Consider the following 14883-nt stretch of genomic DNA (forward strand, 5'->3'; position numbering starts at 1 on the left):
AGGCACGATGGCTCATGCCTGTAATCCCAGCACTTTGGGAGGCCAAGGCGGGCGGATCACCTGAGGTCAGGAATTCCAGACCAGACTGGCCAACATGGTGAAATCCCGTCTCTACTAAAAATAAAAATAAAAAAATTAGCTGGACGTTGTGGTGGGTGCCTGTAATCCCAGCTACTTGGGAGGCTGAGGTAGGAGAATTGCTTGAACCCAGGAGGCGGAGGTTGCAGCGAGCCGAGATCACACCACTGCACTCCAGCCTGCGCAACAGAGCGAGACTCCGTCTCAAAAAAAAAAAAATTAGTTGAAATGTAAGGACAAACTATTTGTAGTCTGGTGTGGTGGCTCATGCCTATATTCCCAACACTTTGGGAGGCCCGGGTGGGAAAATCGCTTGAGCCCAGGAGTTCAAGACCAGCCTGGGTAACATAATGAGGCCCTATCTCTACAAAACATCTTTTTTTAAAATAGCTGGGTGTGGTAGCATGCACCTGTAGTCCCCAGCTACTCAGGAGGCTCGGGTGGGAGGATTGCTTGAGCCCAGGAGGTCAAGGCTGCAGTCAACTGTGATCACGTCACTGCACTCCAGCCTGGGCAACAGAGCGAGACCCTGTCTCAAAACACACACACAAACACACACACACACACACAACTATTTGTATTGTATTCCTGGGTTAAAGTTAAGTATAGCTAAGACAGTTTAAGCAAATTGCCCCTGGTCACACAGCTGGTAAGAGGCAGCGCCTACACTCAGAATCAGGTCTGCCTGGCTCCAAGCCCATGATCTGAACTACTGTGGTACTCTATTTTCATTTTACAGATGGGGAAAACTGAAGCACTGGGAGGTTTGCCAGGAGCCGGAACAGGGACTTGAGCAGGTCTCCAAGCTGTAAAACCAGCGCTCCTTTCCCTATACCTCAGGCCCCACCCACGCTCCCCCCAAAGCATAGCCTGATACAAAAATCCTCCTGCGGCATTTCTGAGAGCAGCTACTCTGCCTTTACTCAATTCCTCCAGAGTCAGGGAGCTCAGTCTCTGACAAGGTGGTCCTTAGAATGGGGAACCCGAACACTGGCTCCCTAAAATGTCCATGGCTTGATCTGAACTCTGCTCCTTCAGGTCACAAAGAGTTTATCTACTCCCTGGGACCCAGGACAGCCCTGCAGACAAGAGGCAGAAGCTGCAATCTCAATGTCCATCAGTAGATTTTAAAGAAATTACAGTGCATCAACACAATGAATACTGTACAGCCATTTCAAAAGGGTAAAGTGGATAAGATGTATAAAAAAATAGACACACATCCAAAAACATTGTTAATTTAAAAAAACAAGTTACAGGCCGGGTGCGGTGTCTCACGCCTATAATCCCAGCACTTTGGGAGGCCAAAGCAGGCGGATCACCTGAGGTCACATGTTCGAGACTAGCCTGGCCAACGTGGTAAAATCCTATCTCTACTAAAAACACAAAAATTAGCCGGTGTGGTGGGAGGCGCCTGTAATCCCAGCTACTCGGGAGGCTGAGGCAGGAGAATTGCTTGAATCCAGGAGGTGGAGGTTGAAGTGAGCCAAGATTGCGCCACTGCACTCCACCCTGGGCGGCAGAGCAACACTCTGTCTCAACAACAACAAAAAAAAACAAGTTACAAAACACTATAAAACACTATATGCACTGTGGTCCCATCTTCTGCCAAAAGAATTCATATCTCTATCTATCTATATATCTGTACATAATAGATCCACAGATAACGATATAGATTACTACCTGGATAACCTTGGCAAGTTTGAGTTCAACTCTCTGAGCCTCAGTTTCTTCATTTGTAAAATGGGAATAATAGTTGCAGCTAACCCATAATGTTTTTGTGAGGATGCAATGCGTAAATTCAGGTAGAAGCATTTAGCACAGCACCTGCACATCATAAACCCTCAATAAACCTAAGCTACTATTATTAAGTACTGTGTGTCCACACAAAAAAAAGGTCTGGAAAGATATAGCCACCAGGAGTAGTTATGAGGAGTGAGGCAGAGAGGCTGATGGAGGACTTCCATTTTCTATTTTGTATACTACTTTTCTAGTGTTTACAAATGAGCTTGTATTGTTTTTATCATCAGCAAAAACAAAGATATTCCTATTTGGTGGAATAAAAGCCACAAAAGTAGAGACCATGTCCTCTGAACATTCACTTCTCAGCTACCTCTTCATGGTTCCACATGCCCCCCTATTCTGGCCTTTCTCCCCATACACATTCCTAGGGATCCATGTCCCTCTGAAGCTGGCCAGGTGCCAGGGTGTCCTGACCAGTGAGAGCACCTTGCCCTGGATACAACATTGATATTGATAAAACTTTTTGTGACTTTCCCTCTCTGGCAAGACGAGCATACCTAGGAACCCTGTAACTTCTCCATTCGTGCTGAGCCAGGCCTCTATTCTCCCACCTGCCCCCAAGGAGTTGGGTTTGGTCCCAGGTCAAGGTCCTGACATTTGCCCGACACAGTCCTCCTTATTAGACATAGTCCCATCCCTGCAGCCCACAGAGAGGCTATTATGTCTGGATTCATTGCTGCCCCCTATCCTTCACTTCACTTCACCGATAAAGAACCTTGGGCAGGACAAGCCTCCACCAGGCTCTTGTCCAGGGCACTCTGGGTCCATTACCCAGCGCTTTTGGCTACAGTCAACCAACCAGGTATGAAAAAGACATGCCCTCTTCTCTGAAGCCCACTTCTTCTGAGACTGCAAACCAGTGTCTACAGTATCCCTCTTAGCCCTCATTTTTAAAAAAGAAGGAAATGAGATCACAGGGGCACAACCTATGGTCATTCAACAGGCATTCTTTATTGGTGAGTACTATAGACCGGGAATTGAGCTGGGTGCTGGGGGATAGAGGTGAAGCAGATCCAGTCCCGGAGCCCCAGAGCTCACAGTCCTATGGGAGAGACAGACACACAAATAATTAATGACAATATAGGCCTGTAAAGGCTAATGCACAAATGGACTGTGGAAGCAGGACAGAGGCTGTGGCTTAGTCTAGAGGGGAAAACTTCCCAGGGCTGGTGACCCTTGTGCTGGGATTTGAAGAATGTAAAGCAGAGATGGTGGACGTTCCCAGGAGAGGGAACCATGTGTGTGGAGATAAGGGGTCTCGGAGGGCCCCGTGTGTTTGCAGGAACAGAGCTCAGTGTTGCTGGATTCAGAGGGTCAGCAGAGACAGGATTACCAGGGACTTTGGGCCTGATGATGTACATAACAGGGAGCAATAGAAGTGTTCTCAGGAAAATTAGCCAGGCGTGGTGGTGGGTGCCTGTAGTCCCAGCTACCCGGGAGGCTGAGGCAGGAGAATAGCTTGAACCCGGGAGGCGGAGGTTGCAGTGAGCCAAGATTGCACCACTGCACTCCAGCCTGGGCAACAGCGTGAGACTCTGTCTCAAAAAATAAATAAATAAATAAATAAATAAATAGAAGGGTTCTCAGGAGCCAAGTGCAAAGTGACATGTCCAAATTGTGTCTTAGTGGGAACACTGTGACCTGACTCAAGTACCTAGATGAGGGATTGGAGAAAGGGAGAATCATCCTAGACCGGTCACTGGATTTTATAACCTATCGATCCCCTCATGCATTCTTTTGACTTTGGTTTCCCAGAGCCACTGGGGTTGTAGGCTTTGTCCAGTGCTCGAGGTACCCAGAGCAACCAGGCCAATGGACCTACAATTGAAGGTAAACTGAGGCGTTCCACCTAAGATCCCGTTCCTCGGTAGAAAGGAGAACAGGGACATGAGCCCTGCACACACTCTGTGTTCAGCCACAAACCAAAGTTGAGGCTCAGGGGTGATTTTATCTGCAATGACAAGTCCATCCCCAGGCTCAGACAGGTATTGTTCCAGGCCCAGCAGACGTCCCCAAGTTAAACACACAGCCAGGGCTCAAACAGACATTGCCCCCAGGCCAGGAAGATGATGTACCAGGCCCAGACAGATGTTGTGCCAGGTTCAAACACATGTCCTGAGCTCAGACAGAAGCTGTCCCGGGGCCAGATAATGTGCTGGGCTCAGCCAGATGTCCCAGCCTCAAACAGATGTTGTCCCTAGCCTAGGCAGATGCTACCCTAAGCTCAGACAGATGTCTGCCACGAGAGATATATAAAGATGCTGAGAGGTCCCTGGGAAAATATAATTCCTAAATCCTCCTTCACCACTTCCACCCTCCACCTGCTACCCCTCAAGAAAGCTGAGAAAGGTCAGCAATGAGCCCAGACAACTCTCCCCAGACCTTCCCACCTTGCAAAAGCCAAGTAGTTGTATCATTCCATTCTTCCCCCTGACTACAAGCTAGACTACTACATTGGAGGCGTGGGGAGACATACAGTGGGATGATGAACGAGGCACATGTACAGGAGTACAGGGCACCTGTGCCATCTGGGGAGTAGCAAACGGTGATGCCCAGGCTAGCCAAGCTGACCCTATATTGGGAGAGGGAGGTGGGGGTGGTTAGAGGAAAATGTGGGTTGATGTAAGGACGAGGCCCATTAAATCCCACCTCAAACCTCACACTCTGTGACTAGAGGGGAAGGGAAAGTCCTGTGACCTCATCCCCGTACACACATGCTCTGCTCAACACCCAGGGAATATGATTACTGGGTCATGTGAAGGTAATTACTACTCCAAAGCTGGGCTGCATTAAGCTAGGGAGAAGGAGAGGAATAAGGAGGCTGATCCAGTGTGAACAGAGAATGGGGAGATGGTCCCATTTATCAGCTTGATCCTGGCTGGAAGAATAAGCTTCCTTCCCCAAGATCCCCCACAGGAGCATCCAGGAACTGACAGCTTCCTGATAGGAGCGGCCACATCACTCTTATCCCTATTGGAAGCTAGAATTATGTGTACTGTGGCTATGCAGAGGTCAGGTTTCAGGAACTGCGGGTTTTGGAGGTTCCTGAGCCATGGGGTGGAGGCAGCCACTATACCTGAGACTGGGGAGTAAGAGGTGTTAACAGTGACAGCCTGACCTCCCTATCTGCCCTAAGAGGTCTCCCACTTGGGCTCAGACTGAGTCTCTTCAAGAGGAGAGCTCCCCAAGCCACCAGGCAGCTAGCTCATGAATATGCAAATCAACCTTGAGCCACACCCCCCCAGCAGGTGCTGGTTGGGACTGCCCTCCTGTTCTACCTTCCTCCCCTAGGGAGCTACCCTGAGGCTAAGGAGGGTGAGATGTGGTCTCGCACCAGAGGGGAAGTACTCACACACACAATAAAACAGTATCCCAAAACACTCTCAAACGGAAGTACTGTCTGACACAATTACAAACCAAGTGTCTGACACTAATACAAACCAAGCAAAAGCACCCTAACACAAGCACATAAATGGGCATCTCTAAAGTAGAAACATATGAATTCATGCAAGCATGCTAACATAAAGTCACCATATATACAAGCACACCAAGCCACCTACACACTATTATAAACATCATAACACATATAATCACAAGGGAACTGCCCTCCCTTCCTCCCACCCCACCCAAACTGCCTACTCCCACCCTTCAATTGGACTACAAAGTCAACCCAAGGCCCAGAAAGGCATCTCACTTTTCTAATGATGGTGACAAGGACTTAAATTATCATCCCCTGCTCCCATCCTATCCTGTGATGGTGAATTTTGCAGCCATCCGGGTAAAAAGTATGTTTTAAAAGAAAGAAAAGAAAGAAAGAAAGAAAGAAAGAAAGAAAGAAAGAAAGAAAGAAAGAAAGAAAGAAAGAAAGAAAGAAAGAAAGCAAGCAAGAAAGAAACTAAAGCCTAGCCCCAGCCTTTCAGAGTGATTAATCCCCACTAATGATTTACCGATTTGCAGAGAGCGTGTTCTGCATAACCGGATTGTGGGCATTAACACCAGCTCAAAGGCTGACATTCTGCTAAAAATGAAAGTAAATTTCAAGAGCAATTGACCACCCCTAATTTGAATATTCTACTGACACTCTGGGAGGACCCCTACCCACACCCACAGCCTAGGGGCTGAGGCAGGAAAACAAAAATACAAGGAAAGATTCTTCCCAAAGAGCTATTTCACCTTCTGTCCCTCCTTCCCTTCACCAAGACCTGAGATTAAATAAGTTAGATCGCTCCTTTCTCTTCTGCCAAAGGCAGTAACGGCCCTGCTACTACTCCTCTCTTCCGCCTTGGGCTCTAAAGATCACAGGAAGGACAGAAGAACTGGACACCTGAAGGGGCTGAGCTTAGAGGGAGAGACGTAGGGGCTTTGAGGGCTCAGAAGGGTGAGCTCATCCTATCTGGGGAGAGCTTTAGGATGGTGGCAAGCACTACAAATCTGTCTAGATGGCACCCACCCTCGCCAAGGCAGTGGATCAATAAGATGACCCTGGCACCCTCCTAAGACTGGGAATTTATGACAGCTAGGACCCTGCCAGACTCTTCCAGTCAAAACCACATTGCAGCTCAGAATGCGCGGGCAGCAAGCCCCAGTGGGCGTGGTCCCTCCTGACACTCTTTAGCAAGAACTGGTTAGGGGAGCAGGCAGGTTCCACGCCTGCTCACACAGCCTCTTACTCACCCCAGATGGCCGGCCAGGGAGGGAAATCAAGCCACACTTTCCCTTTCCAAGTTTTCTTCAAGCAGTGATCTCACCCCCATCTTCTCAAGCAGCCAGCAGAGACCATATTGCCCAACTTTCAGATGAGGATACAGAGGGTTAGGAGGCTGACACTGGCCCAAAATGAGGCCTGAGTCAGGGCCAAGATGGAACCCAGGACCCTTTACTGCCAAGCCAGGCCACTCTGAAAAGGCAAGATCCAGGGCATAAGGAGACTGCCAGGAGGGAAAGGAAGTGGCCCGCGAGTGCTGCCCCGGTCCAGCCAGCCTCAAAGACTCAAAGTCCCTGCATGCAGGAGGCATCCTAAGATACACAGCCTGTCCGGCAGCACTTCCCATGGGCCCCATCTCTCCTCTTCATCTCTTAGCATTCCTGACTTGTGAGGAATCCAGGTGGAGCATCCTGGAGCCTGTCTTCCCCCAGCACTGAAAAGGCCTGAGGTCTGAAACTGCATCTGCTCTCAACCCATCCTGGACTCCTAACCAACTGACCAACTCACAGAAGAGAGCTCGGGGGCTCAGAGACCAAAGGGGGAAAGCAGCCAGACCCAGCTGCCTCCAGGAGACGCTGAGCAAGGCTCTTCCTCTTTCTCCTTCCCAAAGCTGTGCTCGGCGTGCCATTGTTAGGCCCCCTGACACCTCGGATGTGTGTCTGGAATACTGCCCTGTGTATGTGGCCGCCAGGGTGCTGATGACGACTGACTCGTGAGTATAGTTGTATTCTAGGGCCCACGTCTGTAACCCGGGGCTTTGCAGAAAGAGTATAAGGAGCTGGAGCTTGTGTAGCCTATCCATCCCTGCAGAGCCTCCCTCCTACTCCCAGCCCCCCATAGCCCCCGGCTCAGAGACCCCCCACAGCGAGGGCCCCATCTGCTGGAGGCTCGGTGACCTGTGTCAAATGAGCAGGCGCTCGGTCACACTCCAGAGCCTGGAGGAGGCTGCTGTGCTCTGGGAAAGCCCAAGCCGCTCCTGCCTGGGGGCGGGCTGGGCAGAGGCCCCGCTGGGGAGGGAGGCCCGGGAGACTCTGAAACTGGCGGCGGCCTGGCTGGGAGCTGCACTCCACAGAAAAGGAGAGTGGGAAAAAATATGAAAAGAAAAGCCTTGGGCCTAGCGCTGCAACCAAACCATGTGGACCAAACTCTGGGTTGGACACAGCCCTTTCCTCTGCTTTCTGATCCCCTGAGCGGATCTGTTATTTCTTACAGGGTGTGGGTAGATATGTCTGTGTGTCTCTGTGATGTGTGGGGTGAGCCTCTTTGTGCATCTGGGTGAGAGGGTGTGCATGGCTGGCTCCACGTGCTCTTGTGTGTGAGTATGATGGTATGCCTATGTGTGACTCGGCACACCAGCTGAGAGTCTCCATGTTTGTGGCCCCAAGAGCCTGTAGGTTTCATGTATCTCTGTGTCAGCAAAGCAGTGCCTACTTCAGCCTATTTCAGCCTATGTGTGGGTTCTGTGTATCTCCCCATTTAGACACATGCCTGTATTTACCACTGGGTGCTGCTTTGTGTGACTATCAATATTCAGCCTAATGGTGCAAGTTTGTGTGTTCCTATTGTGAATCCGTACATTCAGTCCTGTGCTAAATTGCATGGTTGTATCTGTGTGTGTGTGCGTGTGCACACCTGTTCTCATGCCCACACCACTCTGTGTCTGCATGGGTCACGTGGATGTCTGACCTCTGTGTGTACACCCTGCCTACGTGTTGTGGGTCTGAGGATGAGTTCTCCCCAGGGCCTAAGAAGGTGGTGCTGCAGGACAAAGGGGTTGCTCAGCTGCAGATGTTTCTACCAGTGGCCATGTCTCAGCCCTAGTGTCCCACACAGAATCTTAAGAGTGATGTCAAGACTTCCTGGGGGAAACTTAACTCAAACACAAGAAAATTCTGACTCAAGACCAAACCCATATCCCTGTAGAAGGTCTAAAATTTCCAAAGCAGAGAAAAGAATTATATCTTTCCTACTTCAAACTGCTTTCCAGCCCAGGCCAGCATCTAACATTTAAAGGGCACCTAAATTGCATGCCTTATTTCATCTGTGGAGCCTCAGAGCAATCCTGAAAAGCAGACATTATTGTTCTCACTGTAAGATGCACAAACTTAGGCTCCAAGAGGCAATGTGGCTCACACAAAGTCACAGGGCTGCTAAAGGACGTGGTGGGATTGGGACTTTGATTTGCTGGGTGACAAGCTGATAACCTATAAGCCTCACTACTGCTCTACTGCTGATGCCCCTCAATTCAGCACAGACCTGGGAAGATGGTTTCAGGAGCCCCAGCAGGCCCTGGCCTGCCCTTGAGACCTACCAGAAACAGGGCCAAGGGCTCTCTTTGCTGTGCCAGCCAAAGCTGCTGCCTCCATAGACCCCCATCCCACGGTAATGAGGGGAATGATGAGTGAAAACTCACAGGTCCTGTGCCCTTGGACAAATTTTGGGTCCCTCATCTAGGCAATGAAGATAATAATCTCAGTGGTCTCTCACAGGGCTGAGAGGTACAGGTAAAAGTACTTGCTAAAACACTGTGCCTGTATGTATACCTATGTAACAAACCTGCACATTCTGTTCATGTATCCCAGAACTTAAAGTATAATTAAAAAAAAAAAAAAAAAAATCCGTGCCTGTTGGTCATTGTTCTTCCAGCCTCAGTGGCAATTCCAAAGGCTGGAAATCAAAACACCTGCCCGCTGTCCGGACTTCCTTCAACAGGAACTGAGACAGATTCACAGAATCACAGACCATGAGAGTGAGAAGTGCCAGAGAGGTCGACTGGTCCAAACCTCTGCAATCCCACGCTACAGGTGGAGAAACTGAGATTTACTTAGAGAGGGGGAATGCCTTGCCTGTCACTGAACAGCAACAATGGAAACGACCAAAGTAAACACCTATCTGAGAGCTTTACACCCCCGTTGTCTCACATAACTATCTGACCTACCTCAGTGAGACAGGTAGGCTGCCTATAGTACTGTTATTCCCAACATACAGGAAGGAAAACCAAGAGCTAGGAAGGCTAGACCAGAGTTACTCTTGCCCAGGGAGATGATGGCAGCTCCAGGTTGAAAGCCCAAGCTTCAATATCACACAGGCCTGGTTAGGGCTGGCACGAGCATGGACTTCACTGCGGAATTCCCAGTCTTCCTCCTACCTCCCAGGCCTGGGAAAGGTGAAAGACCTGGGCTGCCTCAAGGTGACCATTCCCTGGGCCAGAGTCCAGGAAAGCCCAGTATCTCTAGCTCGGTTCAGACACAGAGCTCCATCGCAGCTCTTACAGCTAGGATGGGACCACGGAGCCTGCTCAGGACAGTGGCCAATGGCAGGATAAGGGCCCTGCTCTGTCCCACTCCTTCCCTGGCTGGTCCTAGGGCATTCAGGGCCCACATGATCAAAGTCTGTGCCCAGGGTGACCCCTGTCACTGTCAACTCTGTCCCAGCCGCCCTGGATCGTCCCAATGGCAGCTGCCACCTGAGCCGCCAGCAACTTTTTTCAATCTAAGGCTTTATTCCACAGACCTGATTTGCCCAGTGGGGCCCTAGCTGGGCCCCCAGCTCAGTTCTGTGATCTGGGACCCCAGGGCCCTGTAAGCTATAAATCCACTTGAGGCTAGATCCAGGAGAGAAAAGAGGGAGGACTGGCAGCTGAAGACTCCCTGGGACCCAAGCCTTGGTGTGGGGAAGAGGAGAAAACACAGCTCGGTACCCTCAGCCTGGGGCCCAAGGTCGGGTAAGAAGGCACAAAGGAACAGCAGTGAGGTCCGACTCCACTCAAGATCCTTCAGGGAGTCCTCAAGGGCTGGGGCGTGAGGAAGTAGCTAAATTCCACTGCCCACCTTTCCAACAAGGCCTCCTCAATCTCAATTCCCTTTTCAGCAGCTCCAGGCAAGTCCGGGCAAACTCTAGCCCAGGGCTCTTCGCGAGGCTGGACAGCTCCCGGCCTGCACGCCGGATTTCTGGAGAGCCCGAGCCCCTTCCCTGAGCCCATCCTTCTCCTCTCCCGGGGCGTGATCCCACCACGACCACAGCCGATGAGCCGTTCAAGCTGGGAGAAGGAGCGAGAAGGCTGCAGCGGCGCAGGTCAGATACCCCTGGGCCCAACGTCCACCCCCCACTAGCGCCCTTGCCAGCAGCGTTTTCCCCGGAGCCAGAGTCTCCACCTCGAGATCTTCTCCTTCTGGAACCCCGGAGCGCGGCCGGGTACCAGAGGCTCGCGTAGGACTGTAGAACCGCTGCCGCCCGCCGTCCCAGCCCCAGCTGCCCGCGCGGTACTCACCTGGGCCTCAGTGCCCGGGAGAAGGTGTGCCCGCGCGAGGCGTGAAGCCAGAGTCCGTCCGACTCCGCCCGCACCGGACGCGCTCTCAGGGCAGAGGAGGTCGGCGGAGTTGTGACGCTGGGACTAGAGGAAGGAGAAGGAAAGCCGAGACGGGCCGGGCAGACGCGCCGAGGAGCGCCCAGTGCACGCTGGCAGCCGCGGGAGGCGAGGCGGGCGCGGTGAGCAGTCGCGCCGGAACCGAGCCGCGAATCCGCGCCGCCTCGCGCTCGCAGCCGCCAGGACCCGCGGGAATCCTGGTCCGCCGGCAGCGGTACTGAGGAGGGAGGGGCGCGGGGCTGAGCCGCTTCTCGGAGCCCGAGCGCCTCCCGGAGCCCGCAATCCCTGCTGCCCGGGCGGGATGCGGGCGGGAATTCAGCTCGCGTGGAATGTGGGACCGGCCGGGCTCAGAGTCTCCAGCGCTGGGGTAAAGCGGGGCCCACACAGCCAGGACGAGAGGGGGTGCGGTCCCAGGGCCACCCCCGCGCCACTCCCCACGTGGCGGCCGCGCCCCCGGGGCGTGAGTGTGTACGCGGACGGTAGGGGGGCCGTGAATGAAGCCCCGGCGGCCAATCAGCACGGCCGGCGCGCGGGACCCCGGGAGCGACGCCCAATGGAGAGCTCTGGGCGGCCGGGCAGGGTGGCGGGCGGGCGCGGGGGGCGGGGGCCGGGCCGGGGAGGCGGGAGGTGGCTCCGCGGGCAGCCAATGGGCGGCGGGCGGGGTGGGGCTCCGGAGCGCCGAGCGGGTCGGGGCTTTAAGCCGGCGGAGCGAGGCGGCGGGGCCCGCAGACGGAGCGGAGCGGCGGCGGCGGCGCGGCGCAGGGCGCGGGGCGGCATGGCCACCACCGCGCAGTACCTGCCGCGGGGCCCCGGTGGCGGAGCCGGGGGCACCGGGCCGCTTATGCACCCGGACGCCGCGGCGGCGGCGGCGGCGGCGGCGGCCGCGGAGCGATTGCATGCAGGGGCCGCGTACCGCGAAGTGCAGAAGCTGATGCACCACGAGTGGCTGGGCGCGGGCGCGGGCCACCCCGTGGGCCTAGCGCACCCCCAGTGGCTACCCACGGGAGGAGGCGGCGGCGGCGATTGGGCCGGTGGCCCGCACCTAGAACACGGCAAGGCAGGCGGCGGCGGCACCGGCCGAGCCGACGACGGCGGCGGCGGCGGAGGTTTCCACGCGCGCCTGGTGCACCAGGGGGCGGCCCACGCGGGCGCGGCATGGGCGCAGGGCAGCACAGCGCACCACTTGGGCCCGGCCATGTCGCCCTCGCCCGGGGCCAGCGGGGGCCACCAGCCCCAGCCGCTCGGGCTGTACGCGCAGGCGGCCTACCCGGGGGGCGGCGGCGGCGGCCTGGCCGGGATGCTGGCGGCGGGCGGTGGCGGCGCGGGGCCGGGCCTGCACCACGCGCTGCACGAGGACGGCCACGAGGCGCAGCTGGAGCCGTCGCCGCCGCCGCATCTGGGCGCCCACGGACACGCACACGGACATGCACACGCGGGCGGCCTGCACGCGGCGGCGGCGCACCTGCACCCGGGCGCGGGCGGCGGCGGCTCATCGGTGGGCGAGCACTCGGACGAGGATGCGCCCAGCTCGGACGACCTGGAGCAGTTCGCCAAGCAGTTCAAGCAGCGGCGCATCAAGCTGGGCTTCACGCAGGCCGACGTAGGGCTGGCGCTGGGCACGCTCTACGGTAACGTGTTCTCGCAGACCACCATCTGCCGCTTCGAGGCCCTGCAGCTGAGCTTCAAGAACATGTGCAAGCTCAAGCCGCTGCTCAACAAGTGGCTGGAGGAGACCGACTCGTCCAGCGGCAGCCCCACCAACCTGGACAAGATCGCGGCGCAGGGCCGCAAGCGCAAGAAGCGCACGTCCATCGAGGTGGGGGTCAAAGGCGCGCTCGAGAGCCACTTTCTCAAGTGCCCCAAGCCCTCGGCGCACGAGATCACCGGCTTGGCAGACAGCCTGCAGCTGGAGAAGGAGGTGGTGCGCGTCTGGTTCTGCAACCGGCGGCAGAAGGAGAAGCGCATGACCCCTGCGGCCGGCGCGGGCCACCCGCCCATGGACGATGTATACGCGCCTGGGGAGCTAGGGCCTGGCGGGGGCGGCGCATCGCCACCCTCCGCGCCCCCACCGCCCCCGCCGGCGGCGCTGCACCACCACCACCACCACACACTGCCCGGCTCCGTGCAGTGACCCCGCGGGCCGGGCCCCCGCCGGCGCGCTGCAGGGCGCGGGCGCGCAGCCCGCCTGCGCGGCCTGGACTCTTTTTGTTCGGTTGCTTTGGATTTTACAAAAAAAAAAAAAAAAAGCCCAGAAACTTTCGAACAAAACCAAACACCCGGACGACCCTCTCCGGTGAGCGGCGAAGACAGCCCGGTAGGCTGCGTCGCCCGAGCCCCGAGAGAGGAGCGAAGATCCGGAACTCGCCAACTCACCCCGGGCATCCTGCCCGCCGCCTGCTCTCTGCCCCCATCCCCTCGACGACCCCCGCCCCTGCCCCCCCGGGCTGTTCGGGGCCGGATCCCGGCAGCGGCCTCCCCAAAGCGACAGGTAACGCGGTGCGGGGTTAGGGATTCCCCGGGAGAGAGGACGAAGCGAGGAGAGTTCTCCATCCCCTCTCCCCGCGTGGACTCCTGAGCCTGCGGGTCCAGGGTGGGGGGCTGTCACTTTATTCGCTACACGCCTCTTCTCTCCTATAAGGATGCGCCCCACCCCCTTTTCCCCTTTCTCCGGGCTTGGTTTTTTACGGTTTTTATTTATTCGTGGAGCCTCTCGGCTCCTGGGGTCCTTCTAACTCCGCCCGCGCCCTTAATTTAAATCGCTGTATACTGTATTTATCGGGGCCCCGGAGGGGAGGTCGCGAGAGCCGCGTCTGTGTATAAAAGCAGGAAATAGCCAAAGCTTTAATCTAGCCTAATTTATTTTCCCCCTTATATTTCCCTACCCTACCCTCCCCCCCAAAAAAAGCAAAAAAAAAAAAAAAAAAAACTAACAAAAAAAATTCTAGTGTTCATTTTTCGTTTCGTTTCATCCGAGCCCCGGCTTGGTTCCCGGCCACGCCGGAGGGGTCTGCGCTCCCACACACCCAGACGGGAAGGGGCTTCTGCCCTGCTGCAGACCGACCGCCGCACAGCGCGGCCCCTGCTCCCCGCGGGGCCCTGCCCTCCTGGCCACACCAAACGAAACTTGGAAAAGTTAGAGAGATTGTTTTTTAACCAGCTGTAGAAATAAGCCGTTCCCTGAGAACCCTCCGCCTGATTCCCTGCAGCTTCCCTCTGCTCCCTTTCCAGCCCGCCGGGATGCGGGATGCCAGGGGAGGCCGGGAGAGAAATTCCCCAAGTTTGGGGTGAGGTGGGAACCATGTAAATATGTGAGATATGTACACACTGGCGGGGAGAAGAAACATTTTGTGCTTGGTTTTTATTTTTGTTTTTCCGGGTTACCCTTCCTTCCTACCCTAAAGGATTTTGTACACTGACTAATCCGAAAAAGATATTTTAATATGATTTCCGAATTTCTGACCCATCTCTATTTATTTTCTGGATGTGTTTGGAGCTTCCCCCTTCTCCGTTTCTTCTGTTTGTTAAGGTTTGAATTTAAATTTTGTTATTTTATTTTTATTATTTTTTGAAACAATGTTTCGGTGCATTCTCTTTGTATCTTTATTGCAAAAAAAAATAATGTAGACTGGGAAGTTCCCTTTATATTTATGTTATAGTAAATATTTTATTACTCACATAAACATGTACCCCAGGGCTGTGTCCTGTCCTTTTTACTGCTAGGGCTGGGTGGGTTTTGGGGTGAAGCGATGGGATCCCCTGCTTCACCTCCCTGAAGTTCTGATCTCACCAGGAGAGATCTTGGAGGAAGATGACCCTGCAGACCTTCCAGGTGGATATCAGGACATGGGCAACAGTTGGGCCCCTGCCTCAGATGCATCAGTTTAGGGAAGATGAAGCTGCCTTGTGTCCCCCTGTCGTAGACAGACTCTCCTAG

General features: G+C 54.8%; 2 protein-coding genes across 2 annotated transcripts; one reads left to right on the plus strand and one right to left on the minus strand.

Moving 5' to 3' along the window:
- Positions 1–2809: 2809 nt before the first annotated feature.
- Positions 2810–11726, minus strand: LOC103785550 (transcription initiation factor TFIID subunit 4-like). The gene is made up of 3 exons (XM_057302356.1): positions 11681–11726; positions 10854–11642; positions 2810–2920 (listed from the first exon to the last, which is right to left on the minus strand). Exons 1-2 carry the CDS (start codon positions 11724–11726, stop codon positions 10939–10941), a joined length of 750 nt encoding a protein of 249 aa, XP_057158339.1. The 3' UTR covers positions 2810–2920; positions 10854–10938.
- Positions 11673–14642, plus strand: POU3F1 (POU class 3 homeobox 1). The gene has a single exon (XM_034961695.4). The coding sequence runs from the start codon at positions 11725–11727 to the stop codon at positions 13078–13080; it is 1356 nt and encodes a 451-aa protein (XP_034817586.1). The 5' UTR covers positions 11673–11724; the 3' UTR covers positions 13081–14642.
- The last annotated feature ends 241 nt before the right edge of the window (positions 14643–14883 follow it).

This window comes from Pan paniscus, chromosome 1, assembly GCF_029289425.2.
Source record: "Pan paniscus chromosome 1, NHGRI_mPanPan1-v2.0_pri, whole genome shotgun sequence".
NCBI lineage: Eukaryota > Metazoa > Chordata > Mammalia > Primates > Hominidae > Pan > Pan paniscus.

Coding starts and splice junctions, on each gene's coding strand:
- POU3F1 (XM_034961695.4), top strand. CDS start 11,725: ATGGCCACCACCGCGCAGTACCTGCCGCGGGGCCCCGGTGGCGGAGCC.
- LOC103785550 (XM_057302356.1), bottom strand. CDS start 11,726: ATGCCGCCCCGCGCCCTGCGCCGCGCCGCCGCCGCCGCTCCGCTCC. Junction 11,643..11,680: donor CGCCGCCGCCGCTCCGCTCC/GTCTGCGGGCCC, acceptor GCCGGCTTAAAG/CCCCGACCCGCTCGGCGCTC.